At 40.1% G+C, this 17,506-nt stretch overlaps 2 protein-coding genes across 4 annotated transcripts; one reads left to right on the top strand and one right to left on the bottom strand.

The window, feature by feature from the left end:
- The first annotated feature begins 19 nt into the window (after positions 1–19).
- On the top strand, positions 20–4,824 carry snf8 (SNF8 subunit of ESCRT-II). 2 transcript variants are annotated; one of them, XM_006793189.3, is made up of 9 exons: positions 22–137; positions 308–379; positions 782–832; positions 1,332–1,470; positions 2,160–2,264; positions 3,290–3,362; positions 3,507–3,648; positions 4,056–4,130; positions 4,336–4,824. In XM_006793189.3, the coding sequence occupies exons 2-9, from the start codon at positions 329–331 to the stop codon at positions 4,471–4,473; spliced, it is 774 nt and encodes a 257-aa protein (XP_006793252.1). In that variant the 5' UTR covers positions 22–137; positions 308–328; the 3' UTR covers positions 4,474–4,824. The 2 variants fall into 2 exon arrangements, with proteins under 2 accessions (XP_087701008.1, XP_006793252.1); XM_087844882.1 differs by having other exon boundaries at positions 20–379.
- Positions 4,757–16,155, bottom strand: calcoco2 (calcium binding and coiled-coil domain 2). Of its 2 annotated transcripts, none has more exons than XM_087844880.1 (15): positions 16,075–16,155; positions 15,414–15,597; positions 15,226–15,328; positions 14,440–14,600; positions 9,688–9,813; positions 9,452–9,577; positions 9,284–9,376; positions 8,708–8,805; positions 8,554–8,623; positions 8,289–8,453; positions 8,016–8,204; positions 7,334–7,471; positions 7,103–7,235; positions 6,749–6,765; positions 4,757–6,237 (listed from the first exon to the last, which is right to left on the bottom strand). In XM_087844880.1, the coding sequence occupies exons 2-15, from the start codon at positions 15,582–15,584 to the stop codon at positions 6,082–6,084; spliced, it is 1,746 nt and encodes a 581-aa protein (XP_087701006.1). In that variant the 5' UTR covers positions 15,585–15,597; positions 16,075–16,155; the 3' UTR covers positions 4,757–6,081. The 2 variants fall into 2 exon arrangements, with proteins under 2 accessions (XP_087701006.1, XP_087701007.1); XM_087844881.1 differs by having other exon boundaries at positions 16,099–16,155.
- Positions 16,156–17,506: the final 1,351 nt, after the last annotated feature.

Genomic DNA, 17,506 nt, shown 5'->3' with positions numbered 1-17,506 from the left:
GTACACTGTTCAGCTGTTTACTTCCTTGTAAACAAAATGGAAGCAGTTGCAATCATTTAGCGTGAAACATCCCAGAAAAAACCCAGAAAACTTCACTTATCAGCCGTTAAAATCGACAGGAGTTACAGATCGGTGATGTAAGAGCTAGATTTGTTCTTTGAGGTGAAATCAGGAAGAATTCATGAGCGACAATGCGTTAAATTAGGATTAGTTTAGCTTAGGTCAAGATTTTTACCTTAAAATTGTGCAGAGGAGTCATTTTTGTGCCATAACCTCGTAGTTTCGAGTTTTAACCTTCCTCTTACAGTTTGGGACAGACATCACCAAAATGCGGAGAGGCGTCGGCGCCGGGGCGATCGCCAAAAAGAAGCTGGCTGAGGTAACGCTGTAACTCAAAGCGGTGATTCAAGAGGCGTTAGAGCCTCACATTAGCCATATGTGTATTATCTTTATTCCAGCTGGCAGGAGGTATTTAAAAGCCAACGTGAGCCGCAGATATTTTTTTTTATCGCCGTGGTTTAATTTTAGCAGAATACACCTGCAAAAGCCATTTACTGCTGCTTCATCATTCAGTAATGATGATACCAGGAATTAGTTTGTAATATGCAGGTTAATGTGGGCAAAGATATCATAAATATCTCTAAATAATGTCAACCTTTATTTAAATGCACTTGTAAGCAGTTAACCCGTATTTACACACATTAAAACCGCCTGCCAATGATGAGTGTAGAAACTGGAGCAACATTTTTCTTATGTCACTTGTACTTTTTTGTTTGTTAAGGCCAAATACAAAGAAAGAGGAACTGTTCTGGCTGAGGATCAGATAGTGCAGGTGAGTTTCTGTGAGTTTTGTCCGCGAAGTGAAACCATTGTCCGTAAATTAAACCATGAATTGTGTGATTATTTGTTTTCACTCTTGTGTTAAATTTAGTATTTTTATTTATCTTACTGGCTTACTGACACACTCCTTGAATGCAAATTGGTGGCCTCAAATAGCAATAAATGCACTTAGTTTATTCTAGATTGTCGCCTTTTGCTTGATGAATCAAAACATATATAATAATAATACTAAATAGTTTCTATTCTTTCCATTGAAAGGTTATGTCTTTTTTAATTGAATGTTTTTCTTTTAGAGGTTTTGTTTCATTAAAATCAGATGGTATTGTAGTTGGTTCAGATTCTGTGACCTTGTGGTGAGCTATTTTTGAATGTTTCACAGACTAAAAGATATTTTGAATATGAAATTTGCTATCAGTACCAATAAATTATGAACATAAGTCCCAATTGAAGCCCCAGTTTTACAACTGAACAGTTTTTCCCTTTTTTGCTAGATGTCCAAGCAGCTGGAAACGTTCAAGACCCACCTGGAAGAATTTGCCAGCAAACATAAACAAGAGATCCGCAAGAACCCACAGTTCAGGGTCCAGTTTCAGGAAATGTGTGCCACCATCGGCGTTGACCCGCTTGCATGTGAGAATGATTTGGGATATAATCAGCATATGTTTTGGCATATTAGTGGCATTAAAAAATAAATAAATAAGGGACTGGATGGGGATCCATTCAGAGAATATGGTCAGAACTTTAGAGATCAAAGTTGTAAATGTGAATGAAAAAAAAAGAGAAGTTCACGATACAAAACTTGGAAAATTGTGTTCTTTTTCTACATAGACTCAAATTAATTCACTTTACAAGTTTAATTTGAAAAAAGATCATGCTGTATGAGAGCAAAGTTATTAGTAAACATGTATCCTTCATGTTTTTTTTAATTTGAGGTGTTTCACTTTGTAGACAATCCCCACACACTTCTCTCACAGCCTGTTTCTGCCACTGAGACAAAAAAATTTTTTGGCATCCATAAGTCAGATGTTTTGGTTATTATCTCAAAATTTTAATGTAATAAGGTTATTTTTTCACATGTTTGAGTTAGTAAGTCGAAATTTTCATATAGCAACCTGCAGTGAAAAAACTTGGAGCAGTGGCTGCCTGGCTGTAAACGTAAATATGTTAGTGACGATTCAACTTCGACAAGTAAACTGATCGCAAACAAGGAAACGATCACAGCTGAGTTAAAGTTTTCGGGCTTTTTCACGTCTGTTTTTTTCTGCTTATCCAAGTGACGTAACCTTTTCTGTGCTGTTTTTATTTTTTGTTTTCCACAGCTGGTAAAGGGTTTTGGTCTGAGATGCTTGGAGTTGGTGACTTCTACTATGAACTCGGTGTGCAGATCATTGAAGTGTGCCTTGCCCTGAAACATAGAAACGGAGGTTTGTATGCAGAGTGGCTGTGAATAGTCCCCCAAAAACTGTTTTCCTCAGCCTCAGTAGAAAACATAAGGTCAAGGAAATATCAGAAAGAGAACTTTTAAGGACTGAGAGAATCAGACTGCACTTACACAAGACTCCTTAATTATGTTGGGCCTGCTTTCATAAAGGCTAGTTCAGTGTATCCTCTGCTAAATGCGGTAAATAAGAAACACAGAAGCACCTTTTCCTAGTATTTAGAGGATTCTTTTTACAGCTGCAGATACTTCTGGGTCACTCAGTTAGGACCCTTCCTATTCAACAGTAACCTGCATCTTTATTTACCTGCAGCAGTCTGCTGGCATTAATATCTTAGACATTAGGGATGCACCGATACTGTAAAATGTGTGTGTACTCATACTCGTAAAAGTTAACCGATACCAACTTATTTCATTAATCAGAGGGTGACTGGTCATTTCTGTTGTAGTTTTTTAGATTGGCCACTAGGGAGCCAATTATTATTTTATGTATTATTTATTGAATAATAATTATTTTGTTTGTTTGTTTACAATATGGACACTCTGCAATAATTTAAAAGTTTATTTTATTCCAAACAGAAGTGTTTATTTATTATTCTGAAAGCTCGAGACAGTGCCAATAGTTCAGTGATATTTTGTAAAATTACATTGTGGAGACTCTGCAATAATTTAACAGAAGTGCTTATTTTTCACTTGAAATTTTTTTGTGGTCATTTTTATTAAGATTTTATTTTTTATCGACAGGGAATATAATAAAACCTGTCTTCCAATTAATTGTATTTGTGTGTGTGTGTGTGGTAGAAGTATTGTTTTTTTGTACTCTGTGTCGGCAAGTACTCAGATCCAAGTATCGGTATCGTATCGGTTTGAAAAAATTGGTATCGTTGCATCCCTATTAGACATCAGAGGTAACAGTGAATTGCAGAAAATCAAATCATGAACTGAATCCGGTAATTATAACCCAGCTCTGAAATCACTAAATCAAGTCCCAATGTGTGTGTTTTCTTTCAGGGCTGATTACTCTGGATGAGCTCCATCAGAGAGTACTGAAAGGACGCGGTAAATACGCTCAGGAGGTTAGCCAGTAAGTGTAACCAACCGAACGTGTTGTGTAGTATAGAAACATGTGCTACTGATTGACATAAAATGCCTTAAAGATGTTTATTTTTGGATTATTTAATGCCTGGACATCAACTTTAAATCACGTGGCTGAATATGTGCTTCCCAGGGACGACTTGGTGAGAGCCATAAAGAAACTGAAGGTGATGGGGAATGGGTTTGGGATGATTCCCGTTGGTGGTTCTTACTTGGTCCAGTCAGTCCCGGCTGAGCTCAACATGGACCACACTGTGGTTCTTCAGCTGGCCGAGGTAAGACGAAGCCAGAGTTCAGCATAAAGCAATCAGCAGCCTTGAAAAATAATCAAGTGCTTGTTTTTACACCATCCTAAGGACTTCTTGTACTTTATCCTCGATCCTGAGGTCTTTATTACATTTTGGTTGTGTAACTTTCATGCCATTACATAATTCTTTTGGACAAACTCTTTGTTGCATAGTCCCATTTTTATTTCCATGAAGGCAGTCTGCCAATGTGATGCAGTAAAATAAACCTCCAGCCTGAATTTTATTTTATTGCCACCATGTATTGAAGGATCACAGCAGGAAGAGGTAAAAGGACAATGTTGAGGATTTTCTGTCTGAGATAAGGGCTTTTATTCTGAAAGGTGAGATCCTGGCTGTTTCTGGTGCTCTAATGTCAGTCTTCTTTTTGTTTGCAGAAAAAGGGATACGTCACAGTGAGTGAGATCAAGGACAGTCTAAAATGGGAGAAGGAGCGAGCGTGTCACGTGCTGGTGAGTACACCGCTCACTTTAACTGTGAAAGCAGCCAGGATGGAGATTATATATCAAGGTCGAGGTCTGTGAGGAGCAGGGCGCAGCCTGGCCATTGGCTGTTTCTTCATCTTCCTTTAATCCTGCGGTACTTCAAACTGATCCGCTGTTTTCTTTTATTTGGGGCCTAAAATAACCGTTTCACTCTCCTCTGTCCTTTTCTCAGGATCACCTGCTGAAGGAAGGCCTGGCTTGGCTGGACTCTCAGGCAGCTGGAGAGTCACAGTACTGGCTGCCAGCGCTCTTCTCTGAGCTGACTTCCCGTGACGTCACACCGGAGGAGGCCAATCAGATGACACCTTAAGCTGTGGGAGGCCCCAGACCTGCAGCTTGAGGCTTGTTGGTAAACAAAATGTGCCCTGTGGGAAGAAGGTGGCTCGTGTGACGGAGTTGGCTGGGTCTCTGGAGCTGGCGTGCAGCATGGACTCCCTCTGAGATCAGTTTTTGGACATGCGGAGGGGAAACTTTCCAAAGAGTGCACTAATATTACCGCAGAGTCAGTGAAAGCAGCTCCAGCACACGGCAGAAGAATTCGGCTTATACTATCAAGGTTTTTGGGTGATTAGAAGAAAGTTCTTCCAAATGTATAAACGAGATATTCTCTGTTTTGTTGCACATTTTTTTATTATTCTGCAATAAAATGCACTTACATTTATGACTTGACTCAAACTTGTTACCAGTTTACATGTTCAAATCATCAGAAACCTGGTTAAATAAATGACTTGGTTATAACTGATCATAATTTCCTCTTACAGATGAGTGCAAAGACAAATGAATAACTCTGGATAATATATTTAATATTTCATAAAGTTTCGTTATTAACCTAAAATGCTCTATTCATCAACTCCAAGGATCATTTAATAAAATCACACATTTTTCTGATGGCTATATTCAAAAGTAAAAACTTTAAAACTGACTTTCAATGTGAGAAACTAAAGACTAAGATGGGATCTTAAACTGCTAGTGGGGTCATTTTTTTTAAAGATTATATCACATCCTGCTCGTGCTGGAAAGAAAAAACGCTTTTGTTTTGTTTTTTTAAATCCTCCCCGATGATGTTCAGGTCAGGTAAATTAAGGTTTTATCATCTCTTCAGCAAATATGACAGAGTGGATTCTTTATCTTAACTATACTTCTTCCGTTATACATGACTGATAATCTTTCCTGATTTCAGAAACTTAGGAGAACAAAAACAACATACTCTGATAGCACAATGTTAGGGTGACCACCAATGAGACGGGCTATCTGCAGCAGTGAAGCATCACATTAGGATTACTGATTAGAGAACAGTTACAATACAGTTAAAGCCTATAATATTAAGAAACTTGAATTTCCACACAACTTTCCAATTTCTTTGCCAAACCAGTGCCTGTGGAAAAACTTAAGAAAAGTGGGAGGAGAAGTCGACTCAAATTTGTGGTGCGAAACATTACATGTTTTCATGTGGCAGGGGTTCAACATCAGTGTTTATGTGCCTAAATATCTCCCATATTCATAATGTTTAGGATTTATTCACTAACCAGCCTTTAAATTCATGTGAAACCACCACGGGTGTGTCTTTATAACGTGTGTGTGAATCTTTCAGCGTGCATTCAGAAGTTTGCATGTTCTAAGTAGGTTTTAATGAGGCGTTTGACTGTAGTCTAGTTTGACTTGTTTGACACTTCGTGTGTTTATACCAGCAGCAGAGCTAAATATCTGTGTGCGCACATGTGCCAAAATGTAAGCAGAGAAGTTGTGCCGTCTACTTTTACGTTTTTATATTTAAATGCAATAACATAGGCCGCAAAGGATTATGTAACACAGGCAGGTTTCCAGTGTCTGCAGGCCAACATGTTGAAGCCAAGAAGTTTTAAATGTATAACCACCCATCTCTTAAGACTTATTCAAACCACGCTGCTGCCGCTGTCTCCTAATGGCTGTAGACGTGATCTTCAAACGTGGCCTGGTCCATGTCGTCGCAGATCATCGTGCAGAAGGGGCAGACGCGGTGACACTGCTCGTGCTGATCCAGTTCGTCCTGGGTGATGCCGGGGAAGCTCTCGCGGCAGTGACGACACACCAGCGACTGAAATGGAGACGGCAGCACATCAGGGGTCGTAATGGAATAGCGAGCGGATTAAGTTTTAAATCCGCTTCAAAAATAAACCCCAAACAGCCAAGTCACTCGAGGGAGGGGCGCTTTTCTCATTAATGTGTTTTGGAGGGGGGGAGAGATGCCACGGGAGTCACTCTGTGGCAGCTTTAGTTAAGATATCTGCACCAAGGCTATCAGGAAAAAATTAATCCTAAACTAAAATCAATATACTCTGTAAAAAAAACAAAAAAAAAAACAAAACACTGAGAAAATAAAAATACTGTAAGATACATATTTTTGAAGTATTGACATCAAAGTTGCTGCTCTCTCTGTGGTTCTACGGTGAGCTTAAGGGATTTTTTGGCCCATTTGTTTTAATATGTGGGTATTTAAGTTTTATTTTATATAAATTTTATATTTTATAAACAAAAACCACTGTAGGTGCGAAGCTAGACTGAATTAAATATAAAAACTTAAATAAAAAGGAAAGTATTTGACTCACCTCCTCGTCCTCTGGTCCTGCAATGAGACAGAAGAAAAGCAGTGAGCGCCATAAAAGGAGAATTTTTCACCTACACAGTGATACGAATCTTTAAATGAAAGCACGTTACAGGCATGAAATAAGTGCAGTTTGTTTCAGTTGCAGTTCTTAACAGAGTTTCATGATTTTATGCAGGTATGTCCTGTACACATGAAGTTTTGAGGGCTTGGAAATGCTCGACAATTAACGGGAAGAACCACACTCCAAGTCGCCCCTCAGTACTTAGAGGGGCTGTAAGATCAAGGTAAAAGTTTGTGTAAATAGCTAAATATACTAAAGTTAGTTAGACAGTACATGTGTGAGACCATTTCCCACCTATGGTTTCATAAATGTGGGTTGAAGCAGGTGGTAGTGCCTCGTCATCTGGCTGCAAGTACGAAGGTTCTGCAGGAGTCGTAGGGGGCTCTGTGTAAAGTCTGCGCAGGTCCTGAATGGTTTCTTTGAGAGTCTGGCAAAATAAACAGTTGAGGTGTCAACATTTTTTTTTAAAAAAAGTGATTCTGAGTCTGAACATCTACCGAGTAGAGCCAGCGTTATTGTGTGTACCTGGTTTTCTCGAGCAAGCTCCTCCTTCTCTTGTGTCAGGAGTGTGATCTGATTGTCTTTCCGATTTATGGTCGACATGCTTTCATCTATGGCGATGCTCTTATCTGCCATCGCTTCACTAACTTCAAGGATTTGCAGCTGAAAAATCAAAGAATTCAATTTTCAGAAACGTCCAACAGACAAACTGCAGGTCAAAAATTCCAAAATGATAATAAACCACAGAATTAAAACACCTTAAGTCTAAAGAATTTCCAGCCTGTGTCGAACCCGCTGAGAACTATAATGAGGTCCGATCCAAAGGTGTCATATAGAGTCGAGTTCAGGGGCTCTTGGGGTTTGATATTTGCACATTTCTCACAAAGTATCAGATCAGCTAAATATTAAAAAAAAATAAGCTGAATTTTTAGTCTGTACCTTTATATTATATCATGAGTTTAGGCACTTCATTTCATGCACTCTGGACAGTAGCTCAGAGTTCAATATGCACATGATAAATATAGCATCATTTAATTTTCTCAGCATTTCTTCTTTTTATTTAATTATATTTATTTTAATGATTATCAGCTGATTTTTCTTGCTCGTTCCGATTTAGGTGGAGCTTGAGCAGGAACCCCCCCCCCCAAAAAAAAAAAAAACAGATAAGAATTAAATCTTAAAAGATTAAAATTTCACATCGATTCACCTCAAATTTGCTGCTCTTCCGTTTTTCGACATCCAATGCTTTGCAGACGTTCTCCAGCTGATCCCGGATTTGTTGCATCTCCGCCTCCAAATACTCATTACGTTTCTTGGCGTTTTTAGTCTCCTCCTTTTCAGCTGCCAGCTTGGCCTGAGTCTCCTGTAGTTGTCTGGTAAGAGTCTGACACTGAAACTAAGGAGGAGACGCATCTTTAAGCCATGAAATTAGATACTTTTTTAGGAGGTTACGATCCCCTTTTTTTGAACCTGTTCGCACCATTAGGTCATCCGAGGGGCTCTGCTGAGTCTCCTGCACTGAAAGCCTCCTCTGTAAGTCCTGGTTCTCTCTCTGCATTTTGTCCACGTTGTAGGTGAGGCTCTGCAGTCTTTGCAGCTCTGCAGCGAGCCTCTCTTTCTCTTTCCTGCTGCTCTGAAGGTCCACCTGCCAGCATGCAATATATATTTTTGTATTTTTCTGGTTCCAAATAAATGACAACTGAATGGATGAACTCTCAGGCCAGCCCATTTAACTAAAGATTTACCTCGATGAGTTGGATGCCGTCCTTTGCTTTAAACAGCTCACGTTCACCTTCTCTGACCTTTGCATTCAGCCTAAAACGCACAGACTTGAGCATCAGTAAGCAGAGGAAAAAAACGAGTTCTAAAAGTTTTGGTTTGAAGTAGAAAATGACTCACTTGGAGATCTCCTCACTCTGGGCCTCAATCGCCTCCTTCAGCTTTTCACGCTCCTCTTTCAGCTGGTTGATCTTCTGCACAGCTCGATCGTATTTCTCCTGTAAAAACAAGGAAGAGGTTACTGTAAGATTCAGATCAGGGGGCACAGGAGAAGGGTTCACTTGACATGTGAAACTGAGACTGAAAATGATGAAAATGGGGAAAAAAGGAAAGAACAACAACAATTTTACAAAACTATGACTGTTTAAAGAAAAAAAAGTTTGTTTGCACAAACACGGCTTGCATTGAGCAAACTGGCTCTACAGACTTCTTTATTTACTTTTAATTTAACCGGGAAATTACACTGAGACCTTCTTTACAACTCAAAGCATATTAAAAATGCAACATAAACATCAAATATTACAGCTTATCACTTCAAATCCAGCATAATGCGATTTTCCTTTCAGCACTTTGGGAGCTGGACAGTGGATTAGTCCACATACAGCCCAGAACCAAACATTGGTGGTGTTCAAAGCTCCCACTTAACTAAGCTCACTTACTTTAGACCGTCTAACAGCGAGACAGAATCCATCTTACCTCGCTCGTTCTCGATGAACTCCGCTCCCTCCTCTCAGTGACGCCGTCCTGCTGTATCTCCATCTGCTTCGTCATCTGGATCACCATCTCCTCCTAACGTCAAACATACGTTTTTACACCGATGTCGAAGTGCCGAATTTAGATGTAAAATGTCAAGCGAGGGGAAACCTTCAAGCTGTCATTTTCTTTCAGCTGCTGCTGCAAAGAGCTTCTGAGGTTTTCAATCTGTTGCTTGGTTTGATCCAGTTCAGTGGCCAGTTCGGCGTTTTCTTTCCCTTTTTGCTCATTCTGCCCCTGTGAGAGAATCAATAACACTGAGTCAGCTTACCAAAGTTCAGCTTACACTTTGCTATTTTCTCTGTTGCACAAGACAAATGACGGAGTGGAAAATAAGATAAGTGGACCTTTAAGCTGGCAGCTTGCTGCTGCTCCCTCAGCAGAGCACTCTTCAAGGTTTCGTTTTCAGCTTTTATCTGATCCAGCTCTTTCTGCATTTCAGCTTTCTCGCGCAAGCTCTGCTCGACTTGGTCCTGGAAAAAGGAAAAGACAAACACGTCAATAAAAAGCTCTGTTTACTTTTCAGACGCTGCAACCTGCTCTCACGTGTTGTTGGAGAGACAAAAGTCAGAAGCAAGCACCTCATTTAACCCTCTGAAGTATTAGAAGTATAATGGCGAGCAAAGACCTCTCAGGGATCACAGATACATTTTTTTTTCCATTCACAGGAGGAAAGCAAGGCAAAAACAATCATCAAAATAAACCGGAAGTGGAATGAAGACGGGGGATACAGAGACAAAACAGAGGTGGACAAAGTCAAGAAAACCCTTCAAACAGCAGGAAAATGTGTACACATGAAAATATGAACACATGAAAAGGTCTAGGGGATGAGGGGAAGTAACAAAAAGGTTGAAAAAGGAGAGAAAGAGGTAAAACGGTTAAATTAAAAGGTTTTATTAACATTCCAACAAAACTCAGAGACGGTCAAGCTGCTATCACCATTAAAAAAAAGAAAAAGTAAACACAACAACTCAGTAGTTGGTCAAAACCCTGGAAATTTAAGCAAAACAGAAGGTTAATCACCAAACCCACTCCTCTTCACTGAGCAGGAGTCGAGCAGCACACACACAACTTCATATCCTTCCAAACAATCTTCAAAAACGTAAAACAAAGCCTGATAACTTTTATTCTCTGACTCCTTTTGCAATAACTTAATAAGATCCAATTCCATTTTAATGTTACTGAGACTTTGGACCAGTTGTCTCCTCTCTACCTTATACTTCCAACACTGCAAAACAGCGTGTGCTAAAGTTTCCTCCTCTCCACAATAACCACATTTCCCTGAATTATCGTCTTGCGCATTCTCAATCATCCAGGAAAATAAATCTCCAAAAGTTGATTCTGTTCATCTGGACGTAGCGTTTTCTGGGAGAAACGTTTCGTCACTCATCCAAGTGACTTCTTCAGTCTCAGCTGACTGCAGGTTTCCCCAATCTTATAAACAGTACATTTGCATAATGACTGAAACCAGCCCACTGAAGGAACAATTGGCTGTGAGGTCTGTCCAGATGAACAGAATCAACTTTTGGAGGTTCCCTGAATTATGTTTCCCTATCAACAATAGTGTAGAATTCAATCCTGTATGTCCAAATCTCATTCTTGACACCACCACCTCCTCTCGCCTACTCCTTCCTGTGGCTCTCCTTTCTCCTACCCCCTTAGAATTTTATATAACCACCTTCCCCTCTTTTCTTCTTTGTTTTTGCCATCTAGCCCTCATTTCTAGCTTTATAATACTCTTAATCCGCTTGAACAAAACTCACCACCAGATCATCTATCCTATGATAAGTGGCTTCCTTTGCCAACCTATCTGCTTCTTCATTCCCCCTCGCCCCAAACAAACTCTACTAACAGACCCATCATATGTATTCTGAAAAGACTTTGCCGAATCTCTATTACAATATCTGATCGACCTTCTGAATGACCGCTCTGTGGACTGACCATGGCTGCTCTTGAATCTGAGCAAATAATTGTTTTCAATGGCCTCAACTCTTCCGCCCACTGAACCGCTAATAGAATTGCTATCATTTCTCCTGTAAACGCAGACAAGCCATCATTTATTTTCTTCCCAATTTCTACCATAAAATCCAGAATCACTACTTCTACCCCCACTTGACTAGCTGGATTCGCATCTGTATATACTTGCACATACCCATAATACTGTTCAATGTAACCCTGAACTGAATGGCTATCCTTACTCTTCTTATCCAATAATGCAAATTCTACTACTGCTTCACGAAGTATCCATGGAGAGATTGCAGGCCACGGCACTCGTTGACATATGACTAACTGATCCAAATTAAATTCTCTAGCTCTCCCCCCCACCACCCATCCAAAGCTCTTTAATTCCCTCCTTCCTTTCTCCCAGCAAGGTTTAAATACTTCTAGTGTAAGGTGATCCTGCCCCTGTAAATTTGCCCAATAATTCAATCTAAGATGTTCACTCCTCAATCCTAGTGGCATCTCCCCCATCTCCACCTTTTGTTGTTTTAAATGCCCCTGTACAAAGTCTCAACACCTGATACCAAATAACATCTGATTTCCCAAGAGTCGTGTCTGCTACCGAATTATATGCCACACAACCATAATCTAACATTGACCTCACCAACCCAGTGTATATGGGCCTCAATCCCTCTAAACTAAATACCTCAAAATATTTAAAACTTTTTTACACTTACCCACCAATTCCTGAATGTGTGCACCCCAAGTTACCCTCCCATCCAACCACAAACCCAGAAACGTAAACTTCCTCACTCTTTCTAATTCCACGCCATATAGCTTCACCTAACTTCCTCACTAACCCTTTTCTTTGTAAAAATCATTGTCTTAGTCTTATCAAACTGAAAATTTGAAGCCCCACTTATACGACCACTCTTCAACTTTACCAACTGCTTCCTGCAGCTTCTTTACAATAAATTCTACATTCCTCTCTCTCCTCCATAAGGCTCCATCAAAAAGTGAACATCCCATCCCCACGCTATATCATTAAACACATCATGAATCATTAGAGAAAACAACAAGGGACTCACTACGCTCCCCTGAGGCGTCCCGTTCTCTACAGAAAACCTCTCCTGAATAACTGTCATGTGAAGGCTGTGTGCAGGCAGGAAAAGGACCCAAAATCCAGACTCACGGAAACAAAAGGTGAACTTAAATACAGCTTTAATGCTGGGCGGCAAAACAGAAAACTGGCTGAACTAGAATACAAAATAAACTAATGCGGCAGGCTGGCAGACAGAACACACAGTACAATATGATGGTAGATCACAGAAACACAGGGCTTAAATACACAGAGGGGGCACTCAAAAGATGAGACAGGAGGGAAACACAGCTGGGACAAAACAGGGCTGAAGCAAAGGAAGAGACAAAGGAAGCAAAACCAGACGCATTAACATGAGATACGGACTTTCAAAGTAAAACAGGAAACAGACTGAACTTATAGACACAGACTCACAAGCAGGCACTGTAACAGAGACGTGGGGACAGGGCAGACACAGACGCTGACTGGACACAGAATAGAGGGAGTATGGAACCAAACTTAAGAACTACATAATCGAACACCAAGAAGAACTGGGGAAAAATAGAAATGTAAAACAGAAACCAAAACCTTCACAAAAATAAACTAAGAAGAGAACACAAATAAAGGGTACAAAACAGAAACCACTGGGTCAGCGACCCAGGAGCACCTAACACTCTTTCCAATTCTCACTTGTATTTGCGTACCCTTTAAAAAATCCAAAATCCACCTATACATCCACCCCCTAACACCCAATTTATGGATTTTAATTAACAAACCTTCTCTCCACATCATATCATAAGCTTTCTCCATATTGAAAAACACTGCCACCACACACACTTTATTTATCTGAGCCCTCCTAATTTCATGCTCCAAACACAATACTGGATCCATAGTACTTCTCCCTCTTCTAAATCCACTTTGATATTTAGATAAATCCTCTACTTTCTACATAATACATTAATCTTTCATTTATCATTCTCTCTATAACTTTACAAATATGTGATGGTAAAGCTATCAGTCTATAATTACCTGGCTTGGTTCTGACCTAGAGCTCACCTATCCCTGGCCTTAAGCACCTCTAACTGCTGATGGGAGTCAGCTGTACCAAACAGACGGCACCTAGGCAGGGGGGGGGGGGGCGAGAGACCACACCCACTCCAGGACAATGTCAGCAGGAGGCCCTGCTAGTGCCGTAACAGTCTTTTTAAAGGCTTTTTTATTAGAATGTATAACTTGTTTTTACCAGCTTAGACAGCAAAGCTTGTAATGCTTTCATTCAGTCTGTGTGCATCATCATAACAAAGCACCTACTGCAGCAGGAAATGCCACAGAACTGGTTTAAATACTTCTCATGCGTTCATACTGCACGTCTGTGGCTGGATTTTGTCAGTGTGACGGCGTTCCAGATGAGTAATTTGTAATTTGAAAGGTGGTGAGTGTAGGTGGGCAAACGGCTTTTTTTCATGGCATTTCTTTTTGAGTCATTAACGTGGCATATGAGGCGTCTTTATTTGCTGTACAGTCACAAAGCTGAGCTCCATATTTTAAGATGGTTTTAAGGTGGTCCTGTTTTTTTGTCTTGCAGCTTCATTTCTGGATGTCAGAAAACTTCCTACAGCTTAGTTACTCCAAATATAAGTACTTTTAACTTTGTTATTTCCCACAGCAGATGGATTCACAAAGATTTTGCATTGGTTGAACCCTCCCATTTATCCAGCCTTTGGAATGGCACTTGTGAACCTCTGAGGCTGTAAACCTCTTTTATTTGGCCTTACATACCTGACCTGCAGCTTGGAAATTAAAACCAGTCCTTCAACATCAAGCTCCGCCCACCATCTGGGTGCGATCTATAACTCTCTGAGCTTTGCTTTGACATATACATAGCAACAAGGTGACGTTGCCATGCTTTCACCAAGTGAAAAATATTGCAAAAGTTATGCATCTTTTTCCTTGTCGTCATCTGCTGTAATACCCTCTAATCAGAGTCTCGAAACCTATCTCCAGCTTGTTCAACACCACTTCACTCCTCACTACATTACCCTGGCCACCCTGCCACTTCCTTTATGTTTAAGTCACTTACCTGTGTTGTGATAACCAGGAGGTCGTCGTCTGGGCTGCTCTCCAGGCTTTGCTCCGCAGGGCTTCTGAAACAGAAAGGAGTGCTGGCTCCTCGCACCTGACCGGTGCTGTCGACGTAGCAGAACTGGTAGAACTCGACCTCATCTTTGGGCAGGTAGTAATCTGAAGGAAACGGATAGCGAGATCTTGATGTCATGATGAATCAAAAACTCTCACTGCTCTTTGAAACGTTTATTATTTTGTTTCTCAATCAATAAAATGCTAAAAAATGTAAAAAGATCCATATTACATTTAAAATCCCCCAATAAACTGAACACACAAAAAACCCTGAAGATGCCAGAATGATAGATTTGTTTTTACATGTTCTTGTAAAATGGTTTCTGATTGACAAGTTAAAAAAAGTTTCATTATTATGAAAATAAGGCTCTCTAAAAGCTTAGATTTTGGTTATATAACATATTGACTTTGTGTGCAAATCATTGGGTACTTTCACCTCTTTGAGGCATAAAATAATATGTGGATACTTTATTGTAAAGCTGAAAACCCAGTGATGGATTGTTTGAACTCTAAGCTTCTGCCATTTTAACTGGACAAAAAACAAAAAGAAAAATATGAATCTGTGGGTGAAACCTGGATACAATCATATCTGTCTGTGCAGATCATTGTCACAGCAGCTCAGGAAAAACAGTTTTAATCCTAAACTGTTTGCATTTAAGACAACTAGTGTGTACACTACAAACACAGCCAAACACATTCACCTGGAAACAGAAGTGAAAGCATTTCTTACCCTTAAAGAAAGCTTGCCTTGTCACTGTCTGTTCCCCAACTACATCTATACATGGTTCCACCCACACAAAGGTATGATAATCCTTTGTTGTGGTCCACCCCACCTGGAAAAGGGTAGAAAAGCTTAAGAAGGACATTCTTTGATTTAACATTTATAAAAAAGTTGAGGATTTAACTGATCCAGCCCACCTTAAAGATGCCCACCCAGTCCCTGGGGTTGGGCTGGAAGGCCGCATTGAGGGTGTAGCTGCAGGTGACGTGGGTGGACGGTAGGTATGACTGAGGGATGTCGACGAACACCACCTGGGAGAAGGTGCGCGCCGAGTGGTCTGCTACCTCTGTAGCAGTGTTGCTCTCCATGCTGAGATGCAGTCTGCCAGAAAACATAAAGGTCGATGATGAAACATTTCAGGACGCTGACAGATGAGAACAGGTGCAGCAAGCTCTCGGTGTCAGGACAGAAAGCAGCACCGGTGTTACAGGCCTCCTCCTGATGTTGTTGCTTATTTGCTTTTGCGCACTTACCATTGTTCTATTCTTTGACTGCTTACGCACCAAAAACGATCTGAAAATCAACTTTCCTACAACTGAAATGACTTAAATGCTATTTTTAAGACATCCCCCCTGCCAGCCGATGACCTCAAATGTGTTTTATAAACTTTTGAAGGCCGTAAACTCACGATAGATCATTTTTTAAAAAAAAGAAGAAATCGAAAGCAAAACAGCCTAAAAGACCGCACCCTGGACTTAACCGACGTCTTCCACGCATACAAGATAAAAACTACAACAGAAACTCTTCTAATAATCCTAAAATCGCAGTCAGATGTTCGGCTAAACACATGAAACTCACATATTTTCTGTCAGTTGTCAGTACCTCGCTCCGACGTATGCTGCTCAGGGAACTACCAGCTGAGTGCTGCCTTCACATGCTCGTCGGATATTTGTTTTGCCAGCACGTAAACGTTACAATAGTGACGCAGAAGGGACTTTTTTTGGGCATGTCACGTAAGAGCTGAAAACAATCTTTTAAAACCTCATGCCTCTGGGGGAAACCCAGAAAAACTTTTAAAGCTCTTTGCAGATGTCAGATATGAATGCTTATATGTTATATTTGTGTAGTCCTGAGAACCTGAATAGTGCTTTTAAAAAATAATATTTATTTAAAAAATACATTTTAAACATTGTTTTAACCCTTCAGTTTTTCATATTTTGTCATTTGTACCTCCTCCAGGCTTTCTGAAGGTCTTTAAAATTGGATGCTTTTGCCCTGATTTTAGTCCAGTCCTCGTACTTGATCATTCCTAATTTAGAGGAATGTTTTGTTTATTAACCCACTTAACACTGACCTATAACTCATTCAAGCTTGAAAGAAGCATGTAGCTGAAGTGATGAACCCATGTTGTCTACACATAACAGAAAACTGAGCAAAGAACCAATTTTAAACTGTATCTTTAGGCACTTTGTTACCATCGCAGAAACACATAATTTCTTGATATTTCTTTAGTGTAAGCTATGAAAAATACCAAAGATAACACAGTTTAACTGGTGTAAAATAGTACTTGTGCATCGACAAGGTGCATATCTTCTTGTGGTTTTCTGTATGTCCCTTAATTTGAGGAAAGTGGAAAAGTGGAGGGTAAAGGAGACATAGCAGGTCTACACAAAAAGAGATCTCTGACCTTTCAGTTGATTCATCTACTATTTACCGAATCTTCATCAGAAATGGTCTCAGTGTAAGGATGGCTGTCAAGAAGTCGTGCTTAATAAAGGGAAAGTGGGAGGAAGGGCAGAGGCATGCCAAATTACACCAGAACTGGACTGAAATTCAGTGTTGACAGGTCTGATGAATCCAAACTTGAAATTAATGGACACAACCATTTGTAATACACAGTGGATGCTCTGTCATGGTTTGGTGGTGGTGTTGGGATTTTGTCATCATTGTTGGAATTATGAATGCAAAGAAACAAGGTCAGATTTTGACTCACCATACAATACAATCTGGAAAGCGTCTGATTGGCAACAATTTTATCTTTCAGCATGTCAATGGTCCCAAACACACAGCCAATGCAGTAAGACCATACAAGGAAAGAAAAATCACAGAGTGGAACACCATCACTCATGGACTGGCCTCCATGATTCATGGCGCCCGGACCTCAGCATTATTGAAGCAGTGTGTGATCATTCCGACAGAGAACAGAGCTAAAGGCAGCCAACATCCAAAGAAGAGCATTGAATGTCCTTCAAGACATCTTGAAAAATATTCCTGAAGACTTCTTAAAGAA

This window comes from Neolamprologus brichardi, chromosome 8 (genome assembly GCF_056152115.1).
Source record: "Neolamprologus brichardi isolate AB-2024 chromosome 8, ASM5615211v1, whole genome shotgun sequence".
Lineage (NCBI taxonomy): Eukaryota > Metazoa > Chordata > Actinopteri > Cichliformes > Cichlidae > Neolamprologus > Neolamprologus brichardi.
Note: the sequence above shows the minus strand (reverse complement) of the source record. Positions and strands in the feature narration are given on the sequence as shown.

Excerpts from the sequence above, each read along its gene's own strand:
- snf8 (XM_087844882.1), top strand. The coding sequence starts at position 329 with ATGCGGAGAGGCGTCGGCGCCGGGGCGATCGCCAAAAAGAAGCTGGCT. Across the intron at positions 1,471-2,159 it reads CGGCGTTGACCCGCTTGCAT|CTGGTAAAGGGTTTTGGTCT; the intron begins GTGAGAATGATT and ends TGTTTTCCACAG. Across the intron at positions 3,363-3,506 it reads TACGCTCAGGAGGTTAGCCA|GGACGACTTGGTGAGAGCCA; the intron begins GTAAGTGTAACC and ends TGTGCTTCCCAG.
- calcoco2 (XM_087844880.1), bottom strand. The coding sequence starts at position 15,584 with ATGGAGAGCAACACTGCTACAGAGGTAGCAGACCACTCGGCGCGCACC. Across the intron at positions 15,329-15,413 it reads ACTGGGTGGGCATCTTTAAG|GTGGGGTGGACCACAACAAA; the intron begins GTGGGCTGGATC and ends ACCCTTTTCCAG. Across the intron at positions 9,377-9,451 it reads AAGAAAATGACAGCTTGAAG|GAGGAGATGGTGATCCAGAT; the intron begins GTTTCCCCTCGC and ends GTTTGACGTTAG.